This window comes from Aspergillus oryzae, chromosome 1, assembly GCF_000184455.2.
Source record: "Aspergillus oryzae RIB40 DNA, chromosome 1".
In the NCBI taxonomy this organism is placed as follows: domain Eukaryota; kingdom Fungi; phylum Ascomycota; class Eurotiomycetes; order Eurotiales; family Aspergillaceae; genus Aspergillus; species Aspergillus oryzae.
The window spans coordinates 5,056,978-5,078,602 of NC_036435.1; the positions used below are offsets into that span (position 1 = coordinate 5,056,978).

The following is a 21,625-nucleotide window of genomic DNA, read 5'->3' on the forward strand; positions in this document are numbered from 1 at the left end:
ACAAACTATATCGGAAACTAGTTCCTTTGTATCCAATTTGGTTAACAACTCCGTCATAATGTCAAAGAATTGATTCTCCGACCGCAATTACCGCTCTATCACCATATGTTGTGCAACTATGACACTCATTCTTTCTGTTCATATCAACAAGTAAGACTAACGCAATGAAATCGACGTGAGGATCACCGCTTAGATAGACTGTTTAGGTGCAAAATAGAAGAGGTTCCTCCGTCTACCCCCGCTAATCAACTCAGGAACAACATAGCCCTCCTTCCCGATCTGTTCCTCTGCGAGCGACGCCAGTTCCCTCAACGTTGTCACATTTCCATGATTAGCGACGAATCGAGAACCGTCTGTCTTCAGTCGACCAATAATGTATCCTCGCGCTGGGTGTCCATTTCGGTGAAACTCAACCGTGTACGTCTGGAGTCAAATTTCTCTGGTTAGTACCGGGGTACTGCATCGAGTAGTTGATTGACCGACTCACCTCAATTACAGCATCTCCTTCCGCCACATGAGTGACGCGTGGAATGGGGACCTCAATGGCGACTTGATGCGCGTTCTGGACATTAGGATACATAATACCGTTGGATGGTGGGCGAGAGGAAAGGCATATGGCATGTTGGTAGGTCAAAATACCCCCATTTGCCAGGATCAGGCCGTTCCGACCCTGCCCTCTCCTAAGCTGACGCACCATTTCCGTGATTGCCTGATTGATGTTAATGTGCCTATACTAAGGACTGGTAAGTGGTGAGGATCTATACATGCATGGAATAGTTGTTACCAGCGCCGCCGAAAAACGTCAAACCCCCGAGCAGGGTAATAGGCTTAGATGGGCTTGAAATCGAGAGGCCCAAATGCTCACTTGCTAGCTTCGGCACAATTGGAAAGCACCTGGTGAGTTTGTTAAAAGTCTATTCTTCGATGATCAAAAGGGGTCATACGAATAGAAATCGAAAAGATCAATATCATTTTTAGTGAGACCGGATGATGCCAAACATCCATCTAATGACTTGGAAATGGCGGGACTGGAGAAAAAATTGGGTCGATTCCAGACTAAGGCAGGTTAGAAAGGAATCGTCCTTTTGGACATTGTCTGGGATTGGTTTCACAGAAAAAGATGTGAAGAAGAAAGTAAGCTTACCCTCCTCAGAGTCAGTGGCACCGGCGCCTCCTAACGGATATATCCATTTGCTTCTAGGAACCCCTAGCTCGGCGGCATATTCTGCAGTGGTAACAATGCAAGCAGCAGCAAGATTGACTGAGTTGAAAGCGTTCATCAAGAGTGGGTCTATCGCAAGTATTAGCTTTCTCCATACTTCAGGCTTTAGCGAAGCATGAACGAACTCACATGGTAAACAAATCATCCTGTTCTTGGTGGTCACTTGGGCGATTGACTCGGGTGTTTCAACCTTGCTCTGAAAGTTCCAGGAATATGGCCTTGTAACGGCAACCTGGCTAAACCGCGAGTAAAGAGAGGCTGAATCCATGTGGTTTTCTGCGAGCGATTGCCCCCGATGCGCACGGAATCCGTTTTCATACATTGGATAGACTTGAATTGGTAGGCCGATAGAATGAATGCCGTCCAAATCATCTACATACAATGAGCAATCAGAGATGCTTAAGGAGACATTTTCCAAATCAAAGGATGGAATCTCAACACCAACCTTTCTTGAAACGATCTGGAGACGGAGAAAAGACCCCCTTGACTTCCGTCTCTGGGGGCGTCCAACCCGGAGGGGGCATTTGTCCTATCTTCGCGTATGCCCCTACTGTTGACACTTTCAGTAGGGGTTAAGAGTACGTTTGGAGAATGGAACACACACATGAAGCCAGAGCCTCTCCACCGGTAATCAGGGAGACGCGACTTTGCCCACCGGCTATCCGCAGTGATTCTTCATCCAAAAGCTTTGCGGGCTGGTTACCCCCTTGTTTAGTATAATGTGTAAGTCTTGGGCTAATCGACAACTTCTGGGAGATGAGATGCGGCAGGTCTGCATATGTCCAAGTCCAGGTTTTAACAACACTCAAGCTATCAATGCTTGACTTGAGCTTCAGTATTTCCGTATTTGAGAGTTGCGTATCCCGTATGGCGGCCACGATGGCTTCTACTATCAATTGCAATGGTTCCTTTGCATCTTCAGCCTTCGTCGTCTTGTTCTTGATGTCGGCTACTCCTATGATAACGGGAACCATATTGACTGTTTAGTTGAATAGGTTATTTTATATTCATCATCACGAATTCTCTAAGAATACTACAAAGTACTATTGTATTAAATCTTAGACCCCCGCTGTACAGAACCGAGATTGCCCTTAACATCTCGGGAACAGACAGGGAAAGCACCGCGGCTCAAATTTGAAAAGCCAAAAAATACGACTGGCCAACTGATTGGACATAAGGCTAATTGACTGACAAACTACTATACTGCGTGACACGCTAATAGTGGAGGGGAATGAGGGGAACCAGTTCCTGAACGGATATTTGGGTCGAGTCAGTCGAATGACAATCCCGAGGCTCTCGGCTGTTGATCATGATGCGCCACCAACACCGAAACTGGAGACGAAATGAATATAGTCTAAGGGCGTAGGATCTATGGCCATTTACAAGCTTCTTCCATAATAAAACAGGTACTCTTCTTCGTATATCCGGAATCTCGCACACAAATTTCAGGTCTCAATCGTACTCAAGCTATGCCTCCTGATCCTAAACTCAGCCTGGACAACAATACGCCATGGGCCGAACCTGCGTGGTACCAAACATTAGACTCACCCTACTACAATCAGTCCCATTGGAAGCTTCGAGACAATATCAGAAGTTACTGTGATACACATATCCTCCCGCACGCTCTTGAATGGGAAGAGAAAGGCGATGTACCTCGAGAAGAAGCGCTGCGGTATGCCCAGTCGGGAATCCCTTTCGATGATGTGCCTGCACAGTATCGGCCCTCCCACATTCCTAATCTAGCCGGGATACCCCACAATGAGAGGGACGTGTTTCATCTTCTCGTTTCTGTGGACGAACTGGCCAGAGTGGAAGGGGGTGTTGGCATTGCACTCGGTGGAGCATCAACGATCGGCATCCCTCCAATCATCCACCATGGCACTGAAGAACAAAAGGCTAAGTGGCTTCCCGGGCTCTTTTCATGGGAAACCAGCTTCTGTCTCGGGGTGACCGAGCCCAACGGTGGGTCAGACGTCGCACGAATCAGGACGAGCGCTGTTAAGTCCGCTGACGGCAGGTCTTACGTTGTCAACGGCGTTAAGAAATGGATCACAGGTGCTCCCTGGGCTACGCATATGACAACGGCTGTTCGGACGGGGCCCGAAGGTTCAGGTCTGCATGGCATTTCTGTCCTTGTAATTCCACTAGACTCTAAGGGAGTCATACGTCAGAAGATCTATAACAGTGGGCAGAACGCTGGTGGATCATCATTTGTGGACCTGGAAGATGTCCGGGTCCCCGTGGAGAATTTCATAGGAGAGGAAAATAAAGGGTTCCCTATCGTTATGAAAAACTTCAACAAAGAACGATACATCATGGCCATCCAGTGTAATAGGAAAAGTCGAACCTGCCTTGCCATGGCTCTGTCGTACGCTATGACGCGCAAGACCTTTGGGAAGCCGCTGATTCACAATCAAATCATCCGTCGGAAACTGGCTGAACTGGCTCACCGGGTGGAGGCGCATTGGGCTTGGTTAGAACAGCTGGCGTTCTATATAACCAATGCACCCTTGGGTTGGCAGAGCCCCCAGATCGCCAGTCGTATTGCTTTGCTTAAAGTTCAGGGGGGCCAGATGCTTGAATTAGCCTCGCGGGAGGCCCAGCAGATATTTGGTGGCGCAGGATATCAGAAAGGCGGGGCCGGAGCGACCGTGGAGCAGATCAGTAGAGACCTACGAATGATGGTAAGATTGCCTTTCTTCTGCTTTAGCCGGTGATTGTCTTATCGGTGCGCTAACTGTTTCGCCCAATCCTAGGTGGTGGGTGGCGGGAGTGAAGAAATCATCGCGGATCTCGCCGTACGCCAGGAGATTTCTTTGCTGAAAGAAAAGGGAAAGCTATAGGGAATGGTGAGAATATCTCCCAAAGTATAGCAGGGGTGATTGTAAACAGGAGATTCAATCAATCATGGAATACTCCAATGGAATGTACCATGATCCAAGAGTTCGAACTGGGGGTCATTGAAGATTATGGCTGAAGCTATACGAGCATGGGTAAAGAACGAAACAATATAACGGTCCAAAACTTTATCGGCCAAGCCCCTGCTTGTATTCATTAAATGTAAGGTTGTGTTGAACGAGGACTATGGTCGCTACTCGATTGACGATACGCTTGCCCATGAGATGCTCCGCTGCTATCGATTCTACTGGGCTTTTCCTGTTCAAATGCATTTAGCTTTGGTGGAGAACTGCAAACATACGAGATAAATACTCTGTTTGAGGAATTCTGTGCGAGCTTTTTGTGTACATATCCTGAGTTTACAGATGGCTTTCGTTCACTTGTTGTTGAGGAACAGTGTGCTGTCCTCGCGAGAGATCAACCAGGAGGGCGCCTCGCAGGAGTGAACTATTTGTACATGTCGCTATCTGAGTTCAATGACTTCAAACATTTCTGAAACCTGATGGAATCCAATCTGAACACGCAAGCCAGGTCATCTTGGGTTTCAATTGGAGCAGAGACACTTGAAGAAAGTTACCCTGAGATATCGTGACCCCCAGAAAACCTTGACTAATAATAACATTAACAATAGCTTCTGTGCCATGTACGTTCGCGTTGCATCCCCTCTTTTGTAATTTCTGATTGACCTTCGGCATCAATTTGCGGCACCAACCGAGGGACCGAGCAACCGAGTCATTTCACCCAGTCATTCAAAGGTATTGCCGACAGGAGAATATTAACAGGTTTATCACTTGTAAACAAGACTATAAACAGAACCAAGTCGAATCAATAGCATTGAGTCCAGTATACAGCCGGGAAACACTTGAACATTCGCAGCACATAGCAATAATGTCTCCATCGTTTCAGTCTGAACCACCCAAGACTACACACTACCGTGTGTCATTCCCCGAACCCCATATCATGTTAGTCACCATAGATCGTGAGAAACAACGAAACTCCCTACCCTCCTACGCGCACTGGGAAGCACATGAGCTCTTCACCTGGTTCGACCATGAGCCATCTTTACTTGTCGCCGTTGTCACCGGGGCCGGGAACAAGGCCTTCTGTGCAGGGCAGGACCTCCAAGAACAAAACAAAAAACGAGGGAATGAGAAAACGGCATCTCAAAAGGCTCTACTTACCCATCCCCCGACAGGGTTCATGGGACTAAGTCAGAGGAAAGGTGTGAAGCCCGTCCTGGCAGCCGTGAATGGGTTTGCTTTGGGTGGAGGGTTTGAAATTTGTCTCAATTGGTCAGTTATACACTTTTCTTCCATTCCCATCTAAGCTATTGACGTGTATACCTCCTAGTGACGTGGTCGTTGCATCCTCAACGGCAGAGTTTGGGCTTCCAGAGGCTCAGGTCGGCTTGTTTGCGGCAGCTGGCGGTTTGCCCCGGTTGGTTCGAACATGTGGTATGCAAGTAGCCACGGAGCTCGCTTTGACGTGCAGAAGGATCTCTGCGCAGGAAGCTCTGAGTCTACGATTGATTAATAGGATCTCTAAGACTCCTGAGTCACTTGTAGAAGAGTGCCTGGCGATTGCATCCCGGATTGTGCAGTTGTCTCCCGACGCGATCTTGGCGACGCGACAGGGGCTCAGGGCAGCTTGGGACAATCCAAGTGTACAGCATGCAACATCGCAAATCCGTGAGATGTATGCTGATCGGGTGGTTAAAGGGGAGAATTTTAAAATTGGCGTGGAGGCATTTGTAAAGAAGACTAAGCCACAATGGGTGATGCCTAAGATTTAATCACTTAGTTTGGTGGCTCCTTTGGAAAGAGAAGCGTGGAAACTGTACTTGATGCAATGAAAATGCATGTCGACTAGTAATTATACATGTAGATGAGGAATGAAGCAACAATGATCCGCTGCATTTGCGTGTGAAATACAGAATTTCCAACAACGAGATGGTTAGAGACTCTCACTAAATTAGGTGAACAATTGGATTAATACGTAACATAACTGACAGACCCAGAATACCCAGAGAGATGGGAAAAAAAGGACTGGAACCATTCCAACTTGATGTGATGGCGAATCCGCGATCAGAATCTGGATTCACTGTGAATGCCAAATCGACTGATTATTCCTATTGGTAACCATGCGACGTTGTGCACATCGTGAAACCTGGAAGGAGCTCATATTCGAGTATTGTACCAGAAAATCAGATTAAGGCAAGCGACACGCCCCGTCCTCCATCTGAAGCCGGTGCTAACTAGCCCACTGTCAGGCATTTGCCTTGATATAGTCCATCATGCTCTCGGCCTGTGCTATACCGGTGGGCTCGCTCATATCGAAGGTGCCCTGGTGAAGTTGAGCCAACTGATCAGATGATGCTTGGCCACCGAATCGGTAGAACCTCGACTTCGTGCCAATCGCAACTATCCCAAACAGCTGCCCGGAATCATTATTGTTTTGGGAGAGAACATGATGGCACTCGGTACTAATTGTGTTGTCCCACGACAATGGAACGTCGCTGGATGGACGCTTGCATTCAATTAGCAAGATCAGGTGCTCGGACCATCCCTCTGGTTCTTCACGATTCGGTGATACTTTCATAACTTGAATCAGGCTAAAATTGGGTATATCATTCTGAACGAGCGCTGGACCTTTGAAGCTCCATATGTAGCCTTCACGAGAGGGAAACCAGCTGATCACTATTGCCTGCCAGACCTGTTCAACGGTGTCTTCTAAGCTGTGTGGCTTCACCATCTGCAATACTCGACGGAAACCGAGGTTGTTTTGCAGTGATGGGGTTGTGGCCATGATACAGACAGTGACTGGTAGGCAACTGTAAGGAAGTTAGCCGTGAACAGAAAGTTGTTGGATAGATTGATAATAAGAAAGTCAGCCCTCATTGCAGGACTAGTGGTACAGCCTAGGCAACCGTCCTCTTAGTGGCCTTGCTGCCTAGGGAATCTGGTAGCAAACACCTTATCTTCGACAATTCAATGAGTCATAGATGAACTACTGTACAATTGGAGGAAGTTGCACACTTCTTGTATTTTCAAAACATAAAAAAAAAGGGAATAAACTGGAAGAAGAGTACCTCGGTCGACCTCTTACTAAGGAGAAAGACACGTCACTTCAACTTCACTTCTTAGCGCCGAATTCCACGTACTCCATCCAGGTTCCCTACACTATTTCATGCTTCAAGCTTCAAGTTTCATTTCAGATTTCTGCAGTGGTTATCAACACAAACATGGTGACCTTTACCAGTCAACATCCTGACCACCACTTAGACAGGTCCAGGTACTGTTACAGTCGTCTTGTTACATGCGGCAGACAACGAGACATTCTCGAATCGGTCACGTATCCACGGCAAGTATTGCGCCTGCCCAGCAATGAAGGCAAAGTCGTGGTTAAGGTCCGGATAAATATAGAGCTGCATCACACTGCTAGGAAATGTGCTACATGTCTGATCATAATCCCATTCTGTCAGGTTTGCATAAACCAACTCATCAGCCGTTCCTTGGAGAACCAACATTGGAGCTGCTAATTCGTGAGTACCGGCACCGTTATAGCTCTGTTGCCACTCAATGACATCGGGATGGTTAATCCAGCTGATGTTCTTATACAGTTGTGGTAAAGTGAGATTGCCATAGATCGTTGAGCCGGTTCCCAAGCATCCTTGCTGAGCAATTGGGATACGGCTTGCGACGATATCGCTGACGTAGTTTTCGACCTTAATGGAAGGGAACAGGCGTGATATTGACTGCAGCACAAAAATTGAAACAACATCATGGACGGGGCCATCTCCAGCGAGGCGCCATGATTGTGGGATGAGGGAGAGCGGGCGCAGCGCCGGGGCTCCCGAAACGGCGCCCAGGAATCCACCCGTCGCGTTTCGCTTTTCTCGTTCATTCACACGCCATGCGGTCATGCCACCTTCGCTGTGGCCGACCACTACCCATTCATGGGTGATTCGATCCTGAAGCCTTGACCTCACGGCCTGGAGGGCAAAGCTCACGTCCAGAGCGTGCAGGGCACCGGACTCGTACATGAAGCCCATAGGTATATCACTACCCTGGCCAGCATAGTCGGGGGCAATGACGGCGTATCCTTGCTGGACTAACGCAAATGGGCCCTCCCATTCATAATACAGCCCCTTATTATTAGAGGGTGCACATTGTCGGGTAATGCCCGCCGTACCATGCGTCCAAACGACCGTTCGGAGCGGCTTTCCGCTGCCATCCTGATTTGTGAAGGGAAGTAACAAGAACGCACTGGCCGGGATAGGGTTGCCATCGATATCTTCACTCATGTAGAGGAATCTGGACAGCGTAGTTGCCGGCGGAGTATCGTAACCAACTGTCGTATACTGCTGGCTAGGTACATCTTCCCATCTTACGATATCGCCGGCGGCGTAGTCAGAGATGTTTGCTGGATTTCCGTAAAAAGAATCGGATGATACATTAGCACTGACCCAGCCCGCCTGTTCCTGCGCTAGGGCTTGCTCGATGCTCGCTTGACAACTAGCATTGCAATTGTCAGGAAAGCTGTTGGCGGCAGTCACCGTAACCGAAACACCAAGAGTTATTAATGAGGCCACTAAGGCTGACCAAGACTTCGAGGGCATTTCTCTGGCAAACAGGAGATAATTATACCTTTACAACAATACTCAGTCGCAGATTGGGGATTCTTGTGTAAATGGCAAATGTTCATCACATTGTGGTCATTCATAAGAACATGATTATATATATACCCAGTTGTACCACCTACTATAATTTGCAGAATATCATTTACTCCCGACTTTAATTGCCGTCATAGATTTATATGCCACTGAAAGGAGGGATCACAGGAGCATATCAGGGCAACAAGAGACGTTTAAGGATCAACCGGGACGATCACCGAGCTAGTTTCAGTTTGAGCGTCGACCTTCCCGTTGTGGAACGAAATCGACCAAGCGGACATACTCTAAGCGGTAGCTCGACGCTCCGGATAAATCTCACACATCGAGCTTGGGTAGAACAAGTGGCGTATTGCAATTGACTCGGCGTTATATATTAATAACTGAGCCGTTTGTTGTGCCAGCTCGACGGCTTCTGCCGCGGGATGCGAATTTCCATAGCCCTATACCGAGGCTTCTGATCCTTAGGCACTGGGACATATCATGGTCCGCAATAAGCTCTAGTGATTCTAGGTTTATCACTATTTCCTTCTAGAGATAGCTATGAACCTCTAGACTTTGTAAGAGCGATACTACACATAGGAGACAACTCTGCGGGGGACTAGGCTTTCCACTTCCCGTTTCTCTAAGATAACGTCAAACATAGCAATCGACAACATCATATAAGAGTAACTTGGAGTGCTAATTCCTGCAGCCACTCCGATTTACACTTGAGCTCAAGCAATAATGCGCTGTTTGGGGAACTACAACGTTCAACATAATTAACTGCCGCTAGAGATCGCCAATGTCATTTTATGGACAAGTTCCCGGGAAGTTTTAAGAAGAAACCTCCGACCTGGAAACTCCTCATTGAGAATTATCCATATTCTCATGAGCTCTTCTCTTGGTACAAGTGCCTGTTGTGGATGGTTGATTGCCTGTTCTAGACCTTCCCCTAAAAGATGGACGGTTTGCACAAGTCTAGCAGCGGCAGTATCCACCCTACTGCAGTACGTTAATACCTCAACACAAATCTTGATATCGGACTGATAGTCTGTAACTTGTTCCAGATCCTGGACTGCAATGTGGCACTGGCATATGATGGAAAGTAGCGTGATGCTGCAATGGAACGCTGCATGACTGTATTTTGGATCCATAAGCATCCATACAAGATATGGACTCATTTACTTACATAACAAGCCAATTTCGCACAAATGGCCATTTGTCCAGATATATAATGGAAATTATCCATGCGAGTTGGTGAGCAAATGCCGCATATATTTGGCGGGTATTTGCATTCATTTGCAGTAACTTGGATTCGGTATGTCGTTGTAAGAAGTGTTGAAAAAGGAGCATTCGGTTTTCGAGATAAACCATATGGACTTGGAGAAGCCCTCTTCTTTGTTCAGGAGGTAGCCCATTATTATGTGAGGCGAGAGCCTGTAGTTGTAACCCACCGGAGAGCTCTTGGCGCCATGTGTCTAGTTCAGATGAAACGCGTTCGAATTCATTCCAGGATAAGCTTGGGATTGATCGGATTCGCTTATATACTTCGGCTGACATAAAAGAGACTTTCCACATCTGTGAGCGAATCATCGACGCAGTGACATAATTGGGTGTTTCCGAAACGACAGTTGAAGTCTCCGCAATATCCTGTTCTATAACATACTAGTATCATTAATCAAATGGGTTATGGGGCATGCAGTGGTTTTACTACCTGGGTATCCTCCTCGGTTAAACAGTGTTCGAACCCCAGAGCAAAGGACAGCCAGCTATGGAGAAGTTAGCATACGCAGATGTCCTAGGGCCTGACAGTTACCATTCGATAGTAGCCAAACTGTGGAAGAGGCCGTCCCATTCTGCCTTGCTACCATCATTGGAGTCTTGCTTCGGCATACACCGTCGGGCCAAGGTCATACCCGAAGCTGTTAATCACTTAGACTGCTTTCTTCTTGCTTTACTTCTTTCCCCTTCTTCCTTTCCGAAGGCTTATCCTATATCTTACCAATTATAACAGTAGCGCTCATACTTTTATCCAGAATCAAGTACATTCCCATGCAGATCAGAATTCGCAAAGCCCGTAGATTGGCTTCGTCGATTGCGTCGTATACCAAAAGCAAGGACTGCTCCCAGAACTTGTCGATATATTCATTCGGTATCTCAGCACTGTCATATCGACATCCTACTGCGGCGATGGCACTAAGCTCGCAAACCTCGCATCGTTCAATATCGGTTTCCTCTTGATATAATCTATGTATAAGACGATCACAGTCTTCTGGAAGTATGACGTAGAAGAGAGAGGCAACTCCAGAAAAGAACGCTGTTGCTGCAATGCGAGTAAAGGCTTCTGTTGGAATCTTTCCACAACCGGTATCAAATAAATCGTCTATCGGTGCTTTTCCATGCTGTGCTGGAGGAACACTGCTGGATGCTGCCCCCGCCGAAGACATGGGACGTACTTCGGATCTTAACTGCTGGATGGATTCTTCGAGACGTCTATTTTTGTTTTCTAGCTCGCTGATGGCGTTTCTTAGAGCATCTCTGTTTCTCCCATCATGCCCGTATTGGCACACTCTTGAATGTTGAATGCAGGAAGAACATGACGGCCTCCGCCCATCGCACTACTCGATCATTCAGTAGGAGATTATGAAAGAATGGATGGGAACTGGGAGACTCTCTATGAAACTTCAATCTAGTTACTTTCGTCCTCGCCATCCGGCACTCATTGCACGCCGTCCCAACTCTTTTTCGAGTATAATGTGAGGAGCCTTCCTCTGGCGGTTCCCTCACTGGGCCTTTAGGTAAAATTGTTTGTTGTTTCGAGGCCATGGTAAATGGTGGTTCAGCAGAATGACGGGATATATTAACCAGCGGGGGAACTGAGATCAGCCTTGGAGAGTAAAGGGAAAATCATCACGATTAGAGTCCCAGCTAAGCTGAGCCAAGGTCGGACAAATTACATCATCAAGGTCAAGTCGAAACTCTAGTAAAGAATAACCCTGCCCGTCTACTAACCATTCCAAGCGGGATTGTCTCCTGATCCATACAATATATGTTTCGAGTCTTGCTTATGCTTCCTACTTCGGCAGAAGGTCGTATTGATTCTAGGCTGTAGATGTCTTTTCATAATGTCAAAATAGAACCAAGGAGGACGAAGTCACAACCGAGATACTGACCCTCGTTGAACAAACGAACACTTGAGCTGGCGTCTAGCATCGGCTCCGTAGAAGAAGGCTTTCATAATCAAAGTGGCGAAGATGCAGCCACTGTGATACCAAGCTGTCCCACCGAGCGTGGTTTCACTCCAATGAGACTGCCAAAGCGAATACTGTGTAGCAGGCCAATGTTCGATGTCGGCCTAGACTGCATGACTAGGTGTATGCTTCCCAACTCCCAATAATCAATAATCTTCGATCGGACTCACGAGTGGAAATTGGTATCATATTTCAGACCCACTTGACCATAACGCCATAGGCATCAATATCGCGCCTTGAACCCCTTATCTCTCTCTGGCTGAGCGAATCTTTGGTCTAAAGTGGCTGGTGGTGGCTGTTGTATTGTACTCTCTACCTACTACTTCTATCTTTGCTCACTTCCATTACCGACATTTTGACTTCGTATAGTCCGATATCTGAGCTGGACCGTTGTCACTCTCTGTCATATAGACACAATACATATCTGAAAAGGTGGAAGGAGATACTGAGGCACGATAGTATATCTAGATATGCAGTCCATGGACACAGAAACGTTGGAGGTTTGAACGGTTCAATTATTTACCTGATATCGCTATGGGGAGGAGATGGGGCGTTATGACCGCGGTAATACGTGGTGATCGAGTACTGGAGCATATATTTTCTGCAGCCTCATCGGTTTTATGATACTAATCATAGCGGCAAATCTGATTTGCCCCTGTCACACACGTAGACAATATACAGCAAGTCCCGAAGAAGGATTAAAATACCTTAGATTTTAGAAGGAGAAATAACCTTCCGAATATTACGTCTTCATTACAATTATACCATAGGCTATTAGATGATCAAATTTGAATTCGCCGGAGATAGATACCCACCCATGTAAGATCAACCGTTCAATGAGATACCCCAGGTAGTCTTAACTGGTCCATGGCTCAAAGCTCCAAACGCTGGCGTTCTCTATGATAGCAAAAGGTCAAGACCAGTAGGCAGCAGCATAATGTGTTCCATTGATTATGAAAGCCAGTACCTCAACGTAGACTGGCAAATGGGGAGGGGAGGAGAGGGAGGCTGATACAGTCTACCCTCAGCGTTCAATTTGCTACAGAACCGGTCAAACAGTCGGATATTCGCTGAACCTAACTATACACAGGAGCGTCTAAAATAAATTAGGATCGAATCAGGCATTGGCTACTAGGTAGTGTATATCTTGTGTGAATTCACACAAGATAGAGGGCTTGGACCGGAACCCGCGCGGCAACACGTCAATTTTGTTCCAATAAGGATCGCAATCGTACAAAATGTGGACCTCAGTCAGGAACACTAAACCAAACTCAACAAGTAAAGATATCTTAGTAAAAACTATAAAAGTTATTGTGACATGAGACTGTGAGGGATATTTGTGATTGGTTGCCACCCGTCTAGTAGTAGTAGGAGTAGTAGTAGTAGTAGTAGTAGTAGTAGTATTCCTCCGGCTTGCCACGACCAAGACCACGCGTATCCTTCTAGCAATTGCTAAACGTGTTTCACGTCAACTTCATCCAATATCCATTCAATTAAACCTTAAACGGTAAGTACATTCGGAGGCGGACTAATCTGGGTAGTTTAGCTATTATAATTGGTAGAAGCAATAGCGGGACCTAACAAAGAGATCTAATTGGATATATACTCGTGCGTGGCTGTTGGTATGGACGTGGTAATATCTTACATTGCCCGAAAGCTCGATTTCGTCCGCCATAGTTTTTGGCGCTGTACTCCGTAATATTTCAAAAATAGATCGGACCGAGCCTTAACAGCTGACCCACATGATTGGTCGACGTAGACGGGCTATCACGATTCACGACTGCCGTTGGATGCCCCTATGGTACTGGTCCGGAGTGGGGCACAGAATATTCTGATAACTCTAATGAAGAGGAATAGAGCTCTAACTCACTTGTAGAGATAATTGATTCCGAGCCAATTGAGGCTTCTAAGGTAGTCTGTGGCACAACCCTGCGTTGGAAGCTTTCATGCCATCATTACCTAGTTTAGCCAAATAGATGTGAGGGATGTAATTCGTGTGAAGCCCGTCAGCAGTATCTGGATTTCCCCTAGACCAAGCACCATATTATCAATGCCCATAACGATGCAGACCAGCCTTTTCCGACTGCCTTCTGGTCTGGTCCCAGCTTGGACGTATGATAGTACTCTTCTCTAGAACATCGAGTGCAGTATCCGAGTCATTTGCGAGAGCCATGAACCTGGTTATGCAGGAGAGTGGAAGAGAGGGAAATGCCTGTATCCTAATTACGCAATCGACCAGGGTTTTGTATATCTGTCTAGTGGTCCAGATATCCGCATACTATTTCCCTATTAGCTAAAAGACAGCACGGATTTGTTTAATTTATTAAAGCAGCAGCTAACTAGTTAGTAGGTAGACCACTTTTCGTAGAGAGATACGCATGGATATCAGCTACTAGTGAGATCATCTAGCTGTTTCCATCATATTATAGGTGAATATAGCTCATATGTAGAAACAACCATACTATATCCCCAAGACACATTCCCAGGTGGTGTATGGATTAGGGTTACCAAAGCAGGACAAATTCTACCAATCAACACGTTTAAATTAGATCAGACCCACAAAGATAATTCACTAGCACTGAATGCAGCAATATATAAACCCTCCGAGGTCCCTCCCTCCTCTACTGCTATTACTTTTTTTCAATCCATTCAACATGTCCACCATAGAAGAGCTAGAATCCCTCTTCCCCGAGGATCCCACCACCCCATCCCTCGGTTTAATCGCATCTAACGGAGGGCAAATCACACTTCCATACTCCACTGGAGGAAGTGGCAAACCCATTGCCATCCTCGGCTCAGGGTGTCGCCCATCTAAGCTAGAGAGCGACGATGCGCATGCTCCATTCAATGCTAAAACCGCCTTGTCGGATAGAAGTTTGAAAGAAAGCGTTCGCTTTCGAATTGAGGATGGCGCGCTCTCGAAGTTCCATAAAGCCATTACGTCGAGTTCGCACGCCACGGCTGAGCATTTGAGTATCTCGGGTTGTGGTCGGGTTGGGGGGAAGTTTTTGGGCGCGAGTGCGAGCGGGCGATACAATAAGGCTGTTTCGGATAATGGACATGTCAGACCCCCTCTCACTTTTCTCTCTACTCAGATGGAAGCGGCTTATTCTAAACGATGGTAGGAGTTGAAAGCCTCCATTCAAGCCTCTATCCGGACTGGGACGGTTTACATCGACGAGCCGCGCTTTTCGCTAAATGCGTTGGCTGATACGCACAGATCACAATCTAAACCGTCTTATTTTTCTGAAATATACGGCGAGTACTACGTGGCCAGTCTACAGCTCGGCGCAGACGCAGGGCTTCTTGCATCCAGTGCATCCAAAGAACACATGGAGACAGAAAGTCTCGACGTCAAAGCCACCCTGCATATTCTGTGGTGGGACATTGAAAAAAACATCCACACCGAAAGCCATTCGTCAGACTTCTGGTCACAGATTAAGGTGACTGGCTTTGATACGTTGACTGGGGAGGACTTGACTCATATATCGCCACAGGGAGATGGGGAGGTCATGAATTACGTCCAGCGAGTCACTGAATTGGAGGCAAGGGTTAGGCAGAAGATGGACGGGTTTGCATTGACTAAGAATAAAGTAGTGGATTGGCATATGTGTAAGAGTCTTTGCGAGGCTGGGTTGGTTGCGGAGATTACGCTGTTGCCGTACAGCCAAGTGAGAGATTATATGACTGCGCTGACTGAGCGTGATATGTAAATAGACCCACAATCTACACAGTCGGCTTAGACGGCTCTTTTGGCACTGGAAGGTACTGTTTGAAGATAATCGGACTCTGGCACGGCAGAGGACGGTCCTCACTCGCGCGGTCAGGGTTCTTCTTGATTTCATCAACCTATATCGTTAGTATGTATCGTACATACAATATATGGTGTTCGTACCTCTCTCACAATCAAATTCATGTTTCGCCGAATATAACACTTGGCTGATTCGAACCCAGCGAGTGTTGGCGCAAATGGCTCTGTGGCAATATGCGCCTGTGGAGTGGCATCTTTTCTCGTACCATCAGATTCTGCGTTGTTAGCACATGCGTGTCTTGAATTGTAGATGGACCTACCGCTGTATGTGCTCTCCTTGCCTGTGCTTTCCTTGCTAGTGTTTTCCTTCCCTGTGCTCTCCTTGGCAGTGCTCGCCTCGAATTCCTTCTTGCCGGAAGCCAAATCTCCCTCCGATAACCGAATCTCCTTGTAGATGTTTTTATAATCCAGAAACGCATCCTCCAAGATTGAAGTGTAAACACTCGCATTCTCATACGACAGAGGAACAGCCTCCTTGTTGTTCTTGTCTTTCTTTTGGGTATGAAAGCTTCTGAGAGCCGTATACTTTGTGAGCACTGCATTGGTGCGAACAGGTGTCTTAGCCACTAGAGCGGGGAATCGAAGTGCTGCCGCTCGCATGTTCTTCACATTCCAATCATCATCAGCTAAAGTAGCTTTGTTAGTATCTTTATCCAGCGTAACGAACGAGAACGTACGCTTCTTTAGGTCCTGCCCACCCCCTGAATAGCTGACAGAAACGGTCGTTTCGTTCTCCTGGAAGAGATCTTGCAGGTTCTTTTCAACCTCTGCGTTCCCTTTTATGGCCAACCCCGTGGGACTGTCGGCCCCGTCCTCCTTCTTCTTCGTCTCCTCTCCTGCTTCGTTGCCTCCTTGCTGTTCATTACCTTGTTCATTATTTTGATCATTGGGAGCAACAGCATACGTTTCTGTATTTTCTGCCTTGGGCTTTTCACTTCCGAATGAGGGGGTGGTCAAGGCGACAGCCGCACTGGCGGGGGTTAGCCATGGTCTTCTTGGAAATGATGAGGTACATACTCTGCTTTGATATTCTCGACCTGATTCTTATCCTTGACCTTGATCGAAATGACTGCGTTAAACTCTCCTCCTTCCTGGAAGCCTGAGATAAAAGTATCGCCATAAACCTCGGTGAACTTCTCAGCAGGAAGATTATCGATCGGAGCAAACTCGGTCAGTGCATTATCCGTGACAGTCTGATTGATCACCTTGACACTAATCAGAAAATTGATATCGGCGTCTTTGATCTTATTGGAGTTGATAAAAGATCCCTTGCCGGTTCCATCGATAAGATTGTTGTATTTGATAGTGAGGGCTCCGCTGATCTGTCTTTCTTAGTATATAAATACCCCGATGGACATTCAGCTAAGCATACATTGAGAGCATCCGTAATGTCAGACATCTTGTCTATGACACTCGTCTTAAAGACAACAGACTGGGCGACACCTTCGCCGTCTGAAAGCTTCGGGGGGCTACCGGTTCCCTTTTTGACGGCATCATCGAGGCACAGCTCATGTGTGTATGAGTTGAAGCCAGAGCCAAGTCTCATAGCACTGTTATAGGGAGCCAGAAGGGGTGCCATTTTGCATGGGAAAATGTCAGTGAGGCAGTAGAATACGAGCGCTGAGTTGGTTGATATTGGATTTCCGCTTTGCACAGCGACTTGAACAGAGGAAATAAGTAAGTTCCTGACACGTCAGCATTGTCTCGAAACTTTCAGCTCTCTTCAATAGCGCCAATTTCAGTTTGCTTGTTTTGGTGAAGAAAATGCACGGTTGCACTGAGCTGAGTTGAATGATCAGCAAGAGCTGAATGATCAGCAAGGACTGACCCACTGAGGTATGCGGTATGGCGGTGAAAGGGAACAGCCATGTACTCATCCCACTGGAAAAACAGCATCATGAATTTTTTTTTTTTACAGGGAAACGCAAATTAAAAGATTATACTGCCTCCTTTGTAGGGGTAGAAATTTCCCATAACAGTATCCGAGGTGTGAATATCATAAGGATTGATCATTCTGCCTTGGGGATAGGACTTAGAGCGACCCGACCCTAGCGTGGAAATCTTTACCTAAACGCGTGGGGATGCCAAATGATAGATCGTCAGTTTTGTAGTGGGGAACGGGGAATGCCAGGTTGCAACTACCGAGTGAACAACACATCACGCTTAGAAATAGTTTCAGAGTCGTCATTGAACAGGATTTCTCTTTTGATTCTTCTTCCTATCCCTTTCTCTGAACATCCTCACAACAAAATGAGTCCCCTAACAGCTCCGTACAATGATTCCATGCGTATTGGCTCTGGGTATGTTGCTCCTCGCTATCAGAGTCAAGCTAACATGACACAGGTTCAATTCCTACACCCAGCAGCTACGAGTCAACGATGCCGTCATCAAGGAAAATAAAACTGCCTTGACCGACAAAGACCTCAGGGGCAATTCGACTGGCAAAGCAGACACAATCAGCCAACAAGTGACCTTTACTTCGAAGTTTGTCGAGCATGCCAGCGATATTACCGAGGCGTTGAATATCAGTGGTATTGTGTTTTCTCTCCTGTTTGTGCTTGTATGTGGCTGATCAATCTAGGCGCACTGGAAATCAAATACCAGGGAATGGGAGCAAAGGCTGCAGGATGTATGTCTCTTCCACTATCTATTTAAGTCTTTTGCATACTGATGGAAGCAGCCTACCTCGACTCCTCCAAAGTCAAGGAAAGCGACATCAACTACTTTGTGCAAGTCAAGGTGGTCAACCAGCAGCTTATCGCCGACGATGCTACCAAATTCAACGTCATTCCCAATATCCCCGTCACCAATCAGAAGCGCTTCACCGAGGTTTACGGGGACAGCTACATCTCTGGCTTCCTCGAGGGCGGCGAGTTCAATGCTCTCCTCTCGATTAAATTAAATAACAAGGAGAATGCCACGAAGGTCAAGGGAGCGCTGTCGGTCGAACTCTCCAAGGCTGGTTTTGGTATTTCCGGTCAGGCTGAGGGGGACTTTAATAAGAGTGAAATTGCCCAGAACTCGGAAACATCTATCACGTATGGTCACTTCGAATTCATATCGATATATACGCTAATGGGAACTGATAGGGTGTCTTGGGCTGGAGGGGGTGATATCCGCGATGCCAGGACCAAGTTAGAAGGGTGGACGATCGACAGCATGGCCAAAGCTGCCTTTGCCTTTCCGGATCAAGTCCGCAAGATTCCGCAGAGAACGCATGCCGTTATCACCAAGTATTCGGCCTTGAGGTCGTATCAACTCCTGTCAAACAAGGGCAGTCCGCTCGATTATGAGAATGCGGGTGTCTATACAAACTCTCTTCTGGAGAGCTATCTCGATTACAAGGATATTTGGAAGGCGATTGGAATCCGTATGCTCTATTCTTTCATCTAAGATTTACAGAGCTGATTATTTAGTGAGCACCGACTTTGGCCAGAAAAAGACGATCCTAGAGGTCCCTGCCACTGCGACGGAGACCGCAAAGGAGATCCAAGCTATGAAAACGGAGTTCGCGGCGATCTCGTCGAAAACAAAGGACCAGTTCAGTCACATTCCGGAAACCCCATATCCTGGCACTTTGGTTGGGCTGGAGAAAGCCAGGCGGGATTGTCGATCGCAGATGATTCGGATTGTGAAAGAGGTATCTCCTCTCCCGTCTTGATAGATGCAGGTACAGATGCAGTTGTACTGACTTTCCAGGTCGACGATGTTGCAGATGATCCTAGCCATGCCACTGACTTCAATCGTGTGGGGATATATCTGAGTCCATTACTCTTCCGTCAACTGCTTCCGGTGTGTTCATATCTATAAATCCATACATGGCGGAAAAGATAGTGCTAACGCGGCCATAGATCCCCGAACCTCGACCGACGGAAAAGGAGATTGAAGAATACACGGGAAGGATAAAGACACTGGAGACAAATGTGACTGGATTGACAAAAAGAGTAAATGATATTGAGTAATCCAACCACAATTCCATACCAGTTTATTGATCTAATTTGTTACACAAAATAGAGAAAACCGTAGACAAGGCACAGACCCGATCACCCAGGATACTTGGTTTTCTATAAGAAAAGCAGGTGAACCCAGTCATTGGCTCATAGCAGAGAAGGGTTCTTCGGGTAAACACTTCCCGAAAGTCGTCCAAAGCCCGTAAGTACCATCAGCAAATTTTGCCCCTTATCTAGACTAACAAAGGACAGGGAGACTCCCACTTACTGGAAGTTTGATCTCAAATCTGCAGACCAAAACCATTACATGATATTAGATGAACGCAGGCGGATGATCCTTACTCCAGGTATGTCCAGACCTTTACTATTAGACCAATTATTAACTAAGTACAGATGCAATTTCATTGTGGCTTGTACAAGCTTCATCAGTGATACCTTACCCTAAGGAGGACACCTATTGGACAATCGAACAAAATTCCAGCAATTACACGTTTGTCTTTCTGTTCCCACTTAACTATATAAGACTCCTAATTCTTCTATAGTATTGCCTCCATTCGGCATAACCGGGCTCTGTGCGTCAAAGACGGGACAGTTCGTTTAGGATCCGAGGAAAATAAGCAGGCGTGGTGGTTTGTAAAGAAGAAACCATAGGCACCTTACTTCTAGGCCACCACTTTCCTAGTCATATTGTGCTAGTGTTCATTAACCATGATAAGTTCATGTGAGCTACGTATTATACTACATTCTATCACTAGACAACGTAAGCTAAAAGGAACTGAACAATATTTAAGAGGAAGGGAGCTTGGGTTGTAGTCATAGTCTATATTTAACGTGTTTGAGTTGAACTGTCTCTTGCTTACAATCCGTGCATTCAGTTTATGTATACTGTAAAATATTGATATAGGTCTGATTAATAGGGTCAAGCCGATGGTGTTGACAGCTTTGTATAGGAAAGGCAGCCCGGATACCTGGAATAACCACCTGTTACCTGCCCCAACAAACCATCAACAACCGACCCAAGCAACCTCAATATGGAAGAAAAGACCTGGTGGGCAAGGAAAGGCTCCTAGCGTAGGGCTGTCTATATTATAGATGAACTGGTTACCTGGTTACAACATCCCTTATACGCTACTAGCCAACTAACATTCACTAGGTTGACGACTTCTATTCCCGTGGCCTACTTAGCTTCCACCCCGATTCCACACAAACCATCGTATACCCCAGTTCAAGCCGTAGGACTGCTATAACGACCCTCTTGACCCTCACCTTCCCATCCACTGACCCGGGCTTCTTTATCGCAGTTGAAATAAGAGATCGAGTGCATCATGAACGCTGTGTTAGAGGGGTGAGACATTACCAGTGAGGAGAAAAGTCCTCACCCCACGGTAATAAGACTTGCAGTAGGTGGATATGTCGATGCTGTCTAGTGATAACTAAATCTCATGCTAAGAAATCGAGCAATCGGCAGGAGTAATTGAACTCAATGTTACAAAATACAGGTGATAAATAGGCCAAGAGGTGAAAGGAGTAGAGATGATGCCATCTGGCAGGTGATATAGACATAGGGATCTATAGGTGTATAGCAATTGACCAAATGATGATAGGCATATGCATGGCAAGTCAGCGTTCCATAGTGCCTTGTCTCATTAGCACCAAGGCTAAGTATCCGGCAAAAGTTTTATGCATAAAGGGCACATGAAAGTGAGCACAACTTCCTTATCAAGAACCAGTCATCTACACTCCCTATCTGCTTTGGAATAAATTTACTGGCGAGATGATTCTTCATTGAACGCTACGATAGACAAGGATACTTGCTCCATTATTTACTGAAATTGCATCATA

The 21,625-nt window shown here is 46.5% G+C and overlaps 9 protein-coding genes across 9 annotated transcripts; 4 read left to right on the forward strand and 5 right to left on the reverse strand.

Moving 5' to 3' along the window:
* Positions 1–189: 189 nt before the first annotated feature.
* Positions 190–697, reverse strand: AO090005000522 (uncharacterized protein; the record flags this gene model as incomplete). The annotated part of the gene is made up of 2 exons (XM_001817524.3): positions 190–423; positions 488–697. 2 exons carry the CDS (start codon positions 695–697, stop codon positions 190–192), a joined length of 444 nt encoding a protein of 147 aa, XP_001817576.3.
* A 920-nt stretch (positions 698–1,617) lies between these two features.
* AO090005000521 (acyl-CoA dehydrogenase family protein) lies at positions 1,618–4,065 on the forward strand (the record flags this gene model as incomplete). The annotated part of the gene is made up of 3 exons (XM_023234065.1): positions 1,618–1,761; positions 2,629–3,906; positions 3,979–4,065. The coding sequence occupies 3 exons, from the start codon at positions 1,618–1,620 to the stop codon at positions 4,063–4,065; spliced, it is 1,509 nt and encodes a 502-aa protein (XP_023088992.1).
* A 943-nt stretch (positions 4,066–5,008) lies between these two features.
* On the forward strand, positions 5,009–5,912 carry AO090005000520 (uncharacterized protein; the record flags this gene model as incomplete). Its single annotated transcript, XM_001817522.1, has 2 exons — positions 5,009–5,412; positions 5,471–5,912. 2 exons carry the CDS (start codon positions 5,009–5,011, stop codon positions 5,910–5,912), a joined length of 846 nt encoding a protein of 281 aa, XP_001817574.1.
* Positions 5,913–6,385: 473 nt separating this feature from the next.
* AO090005000519 (uncharacterized protein) lies at positions 6,386–6,925 on the reverse strand (the record flags this gene model as incomplete). Its single annotated transcript, XM_001817521.3, has 1 exon — positions 6,386–6,925. One exon carries the CDS (start codon positions 6,923–6,925, stop codon positions 6,386–6,388), a length of 540 nt encoding a protein of 179 aa, XP_001817573.1.
* A 472-nt stretch (positions 6,926–7,397) lies between these two features.
* Positions 7,398–10,642, reverse strand: AO090005000518 (uncharacterized protein; the record flags this gene model as incomplete). Its single annotated transcript, XM_023234066.1, has 3 exons — positions 7,398–8,742; positions 9,961–10,426; positions 10,561–10,642. 3 exons carry the CDS (start codon positions 10,640–10,642, stop codon positions 7,398–7,400), a joined length of 1,893 nt encoding a protein of 630 aa, XP_023088991.1.
* Positions 10,643–10,762: 120 nt separating this feature from the next.
* On the reverse strand, positions 10,763–11,218 carry AO090005000517 (fungal specific transcription factor domain-containing protein; the record flags this gene model as incomplete). Its single annotated transcript, XM_001817519.3, has 1 exon — positions 10,763–11,218. One exon carries the CDS (start codon positions 11,216–11,218, stop codon positions 10,763–10,765), a length of 456 nt encoding a protein of 151 aa, XP_001817571.3.
* Positions 11,219–14,676: 3,458 nt separating this feature from the next.
* AO090005000515 (uncharacterized protein) lies at positions 14,677–15,697 on the forward strand (the record flags this gene model as incomplete). Its single annotated transcript, XM_001817518.1, has 3 exons — positions 14,677–15,084; positions 15,148–15,634; positions 15,690–15,697. The coding sequence occupies 3 exons, from the start codon at positions 14,677–14,679 to the stop codon at positions 15,695–15,697; spliced, it is 903 nt and encodes a 300-aa protein (XP_001817570.1).
* A 51-nt stretch (positions 15,698–15,748) lies between these two features.
* Positions 15,749–17,412, reverse strand: AO090005000514 (uncharacterized protein; the record flags this gene model as incomplete). The annotated part of the gene is made up of 4 exons (XM_023234067.1): positions 15,749–15,871; positions 15,918–16,803; positions 16,851–17,155; positions 17,206–17,412. The coding sequence occupies 4 exons, from the start codon at positions 17,410–17,412 to the stop codon at positions 15,749–15,751; spliced, it is 1,521 nt and encodes a 506-aa protein (XP_023088990.1).
* A 671-nt stretch (positions 17,413–18,083) lies between these two features.
* On the forward strand, positions 18,084–19,226 carry AO090005000513 (uncharacterized protein; the record flags this gene model as incomplete). Its single annotated transcript, XM_023234068.1, has 4 exons — positions 18,084–18,133; positions 18,177–18,364; positions 18,415–18,462; positions 18,514–19,226. 4 exons carry the CDS (start codon positions 18,084–18,086, stop codon positions 19,224–19,226), a joined length of 999 nt encoding a protein of 332 aa, XP_023088989.1.
* Between the last annotated feature and the right edge of the window lie 2,399 nt (positions 19,227–21,625).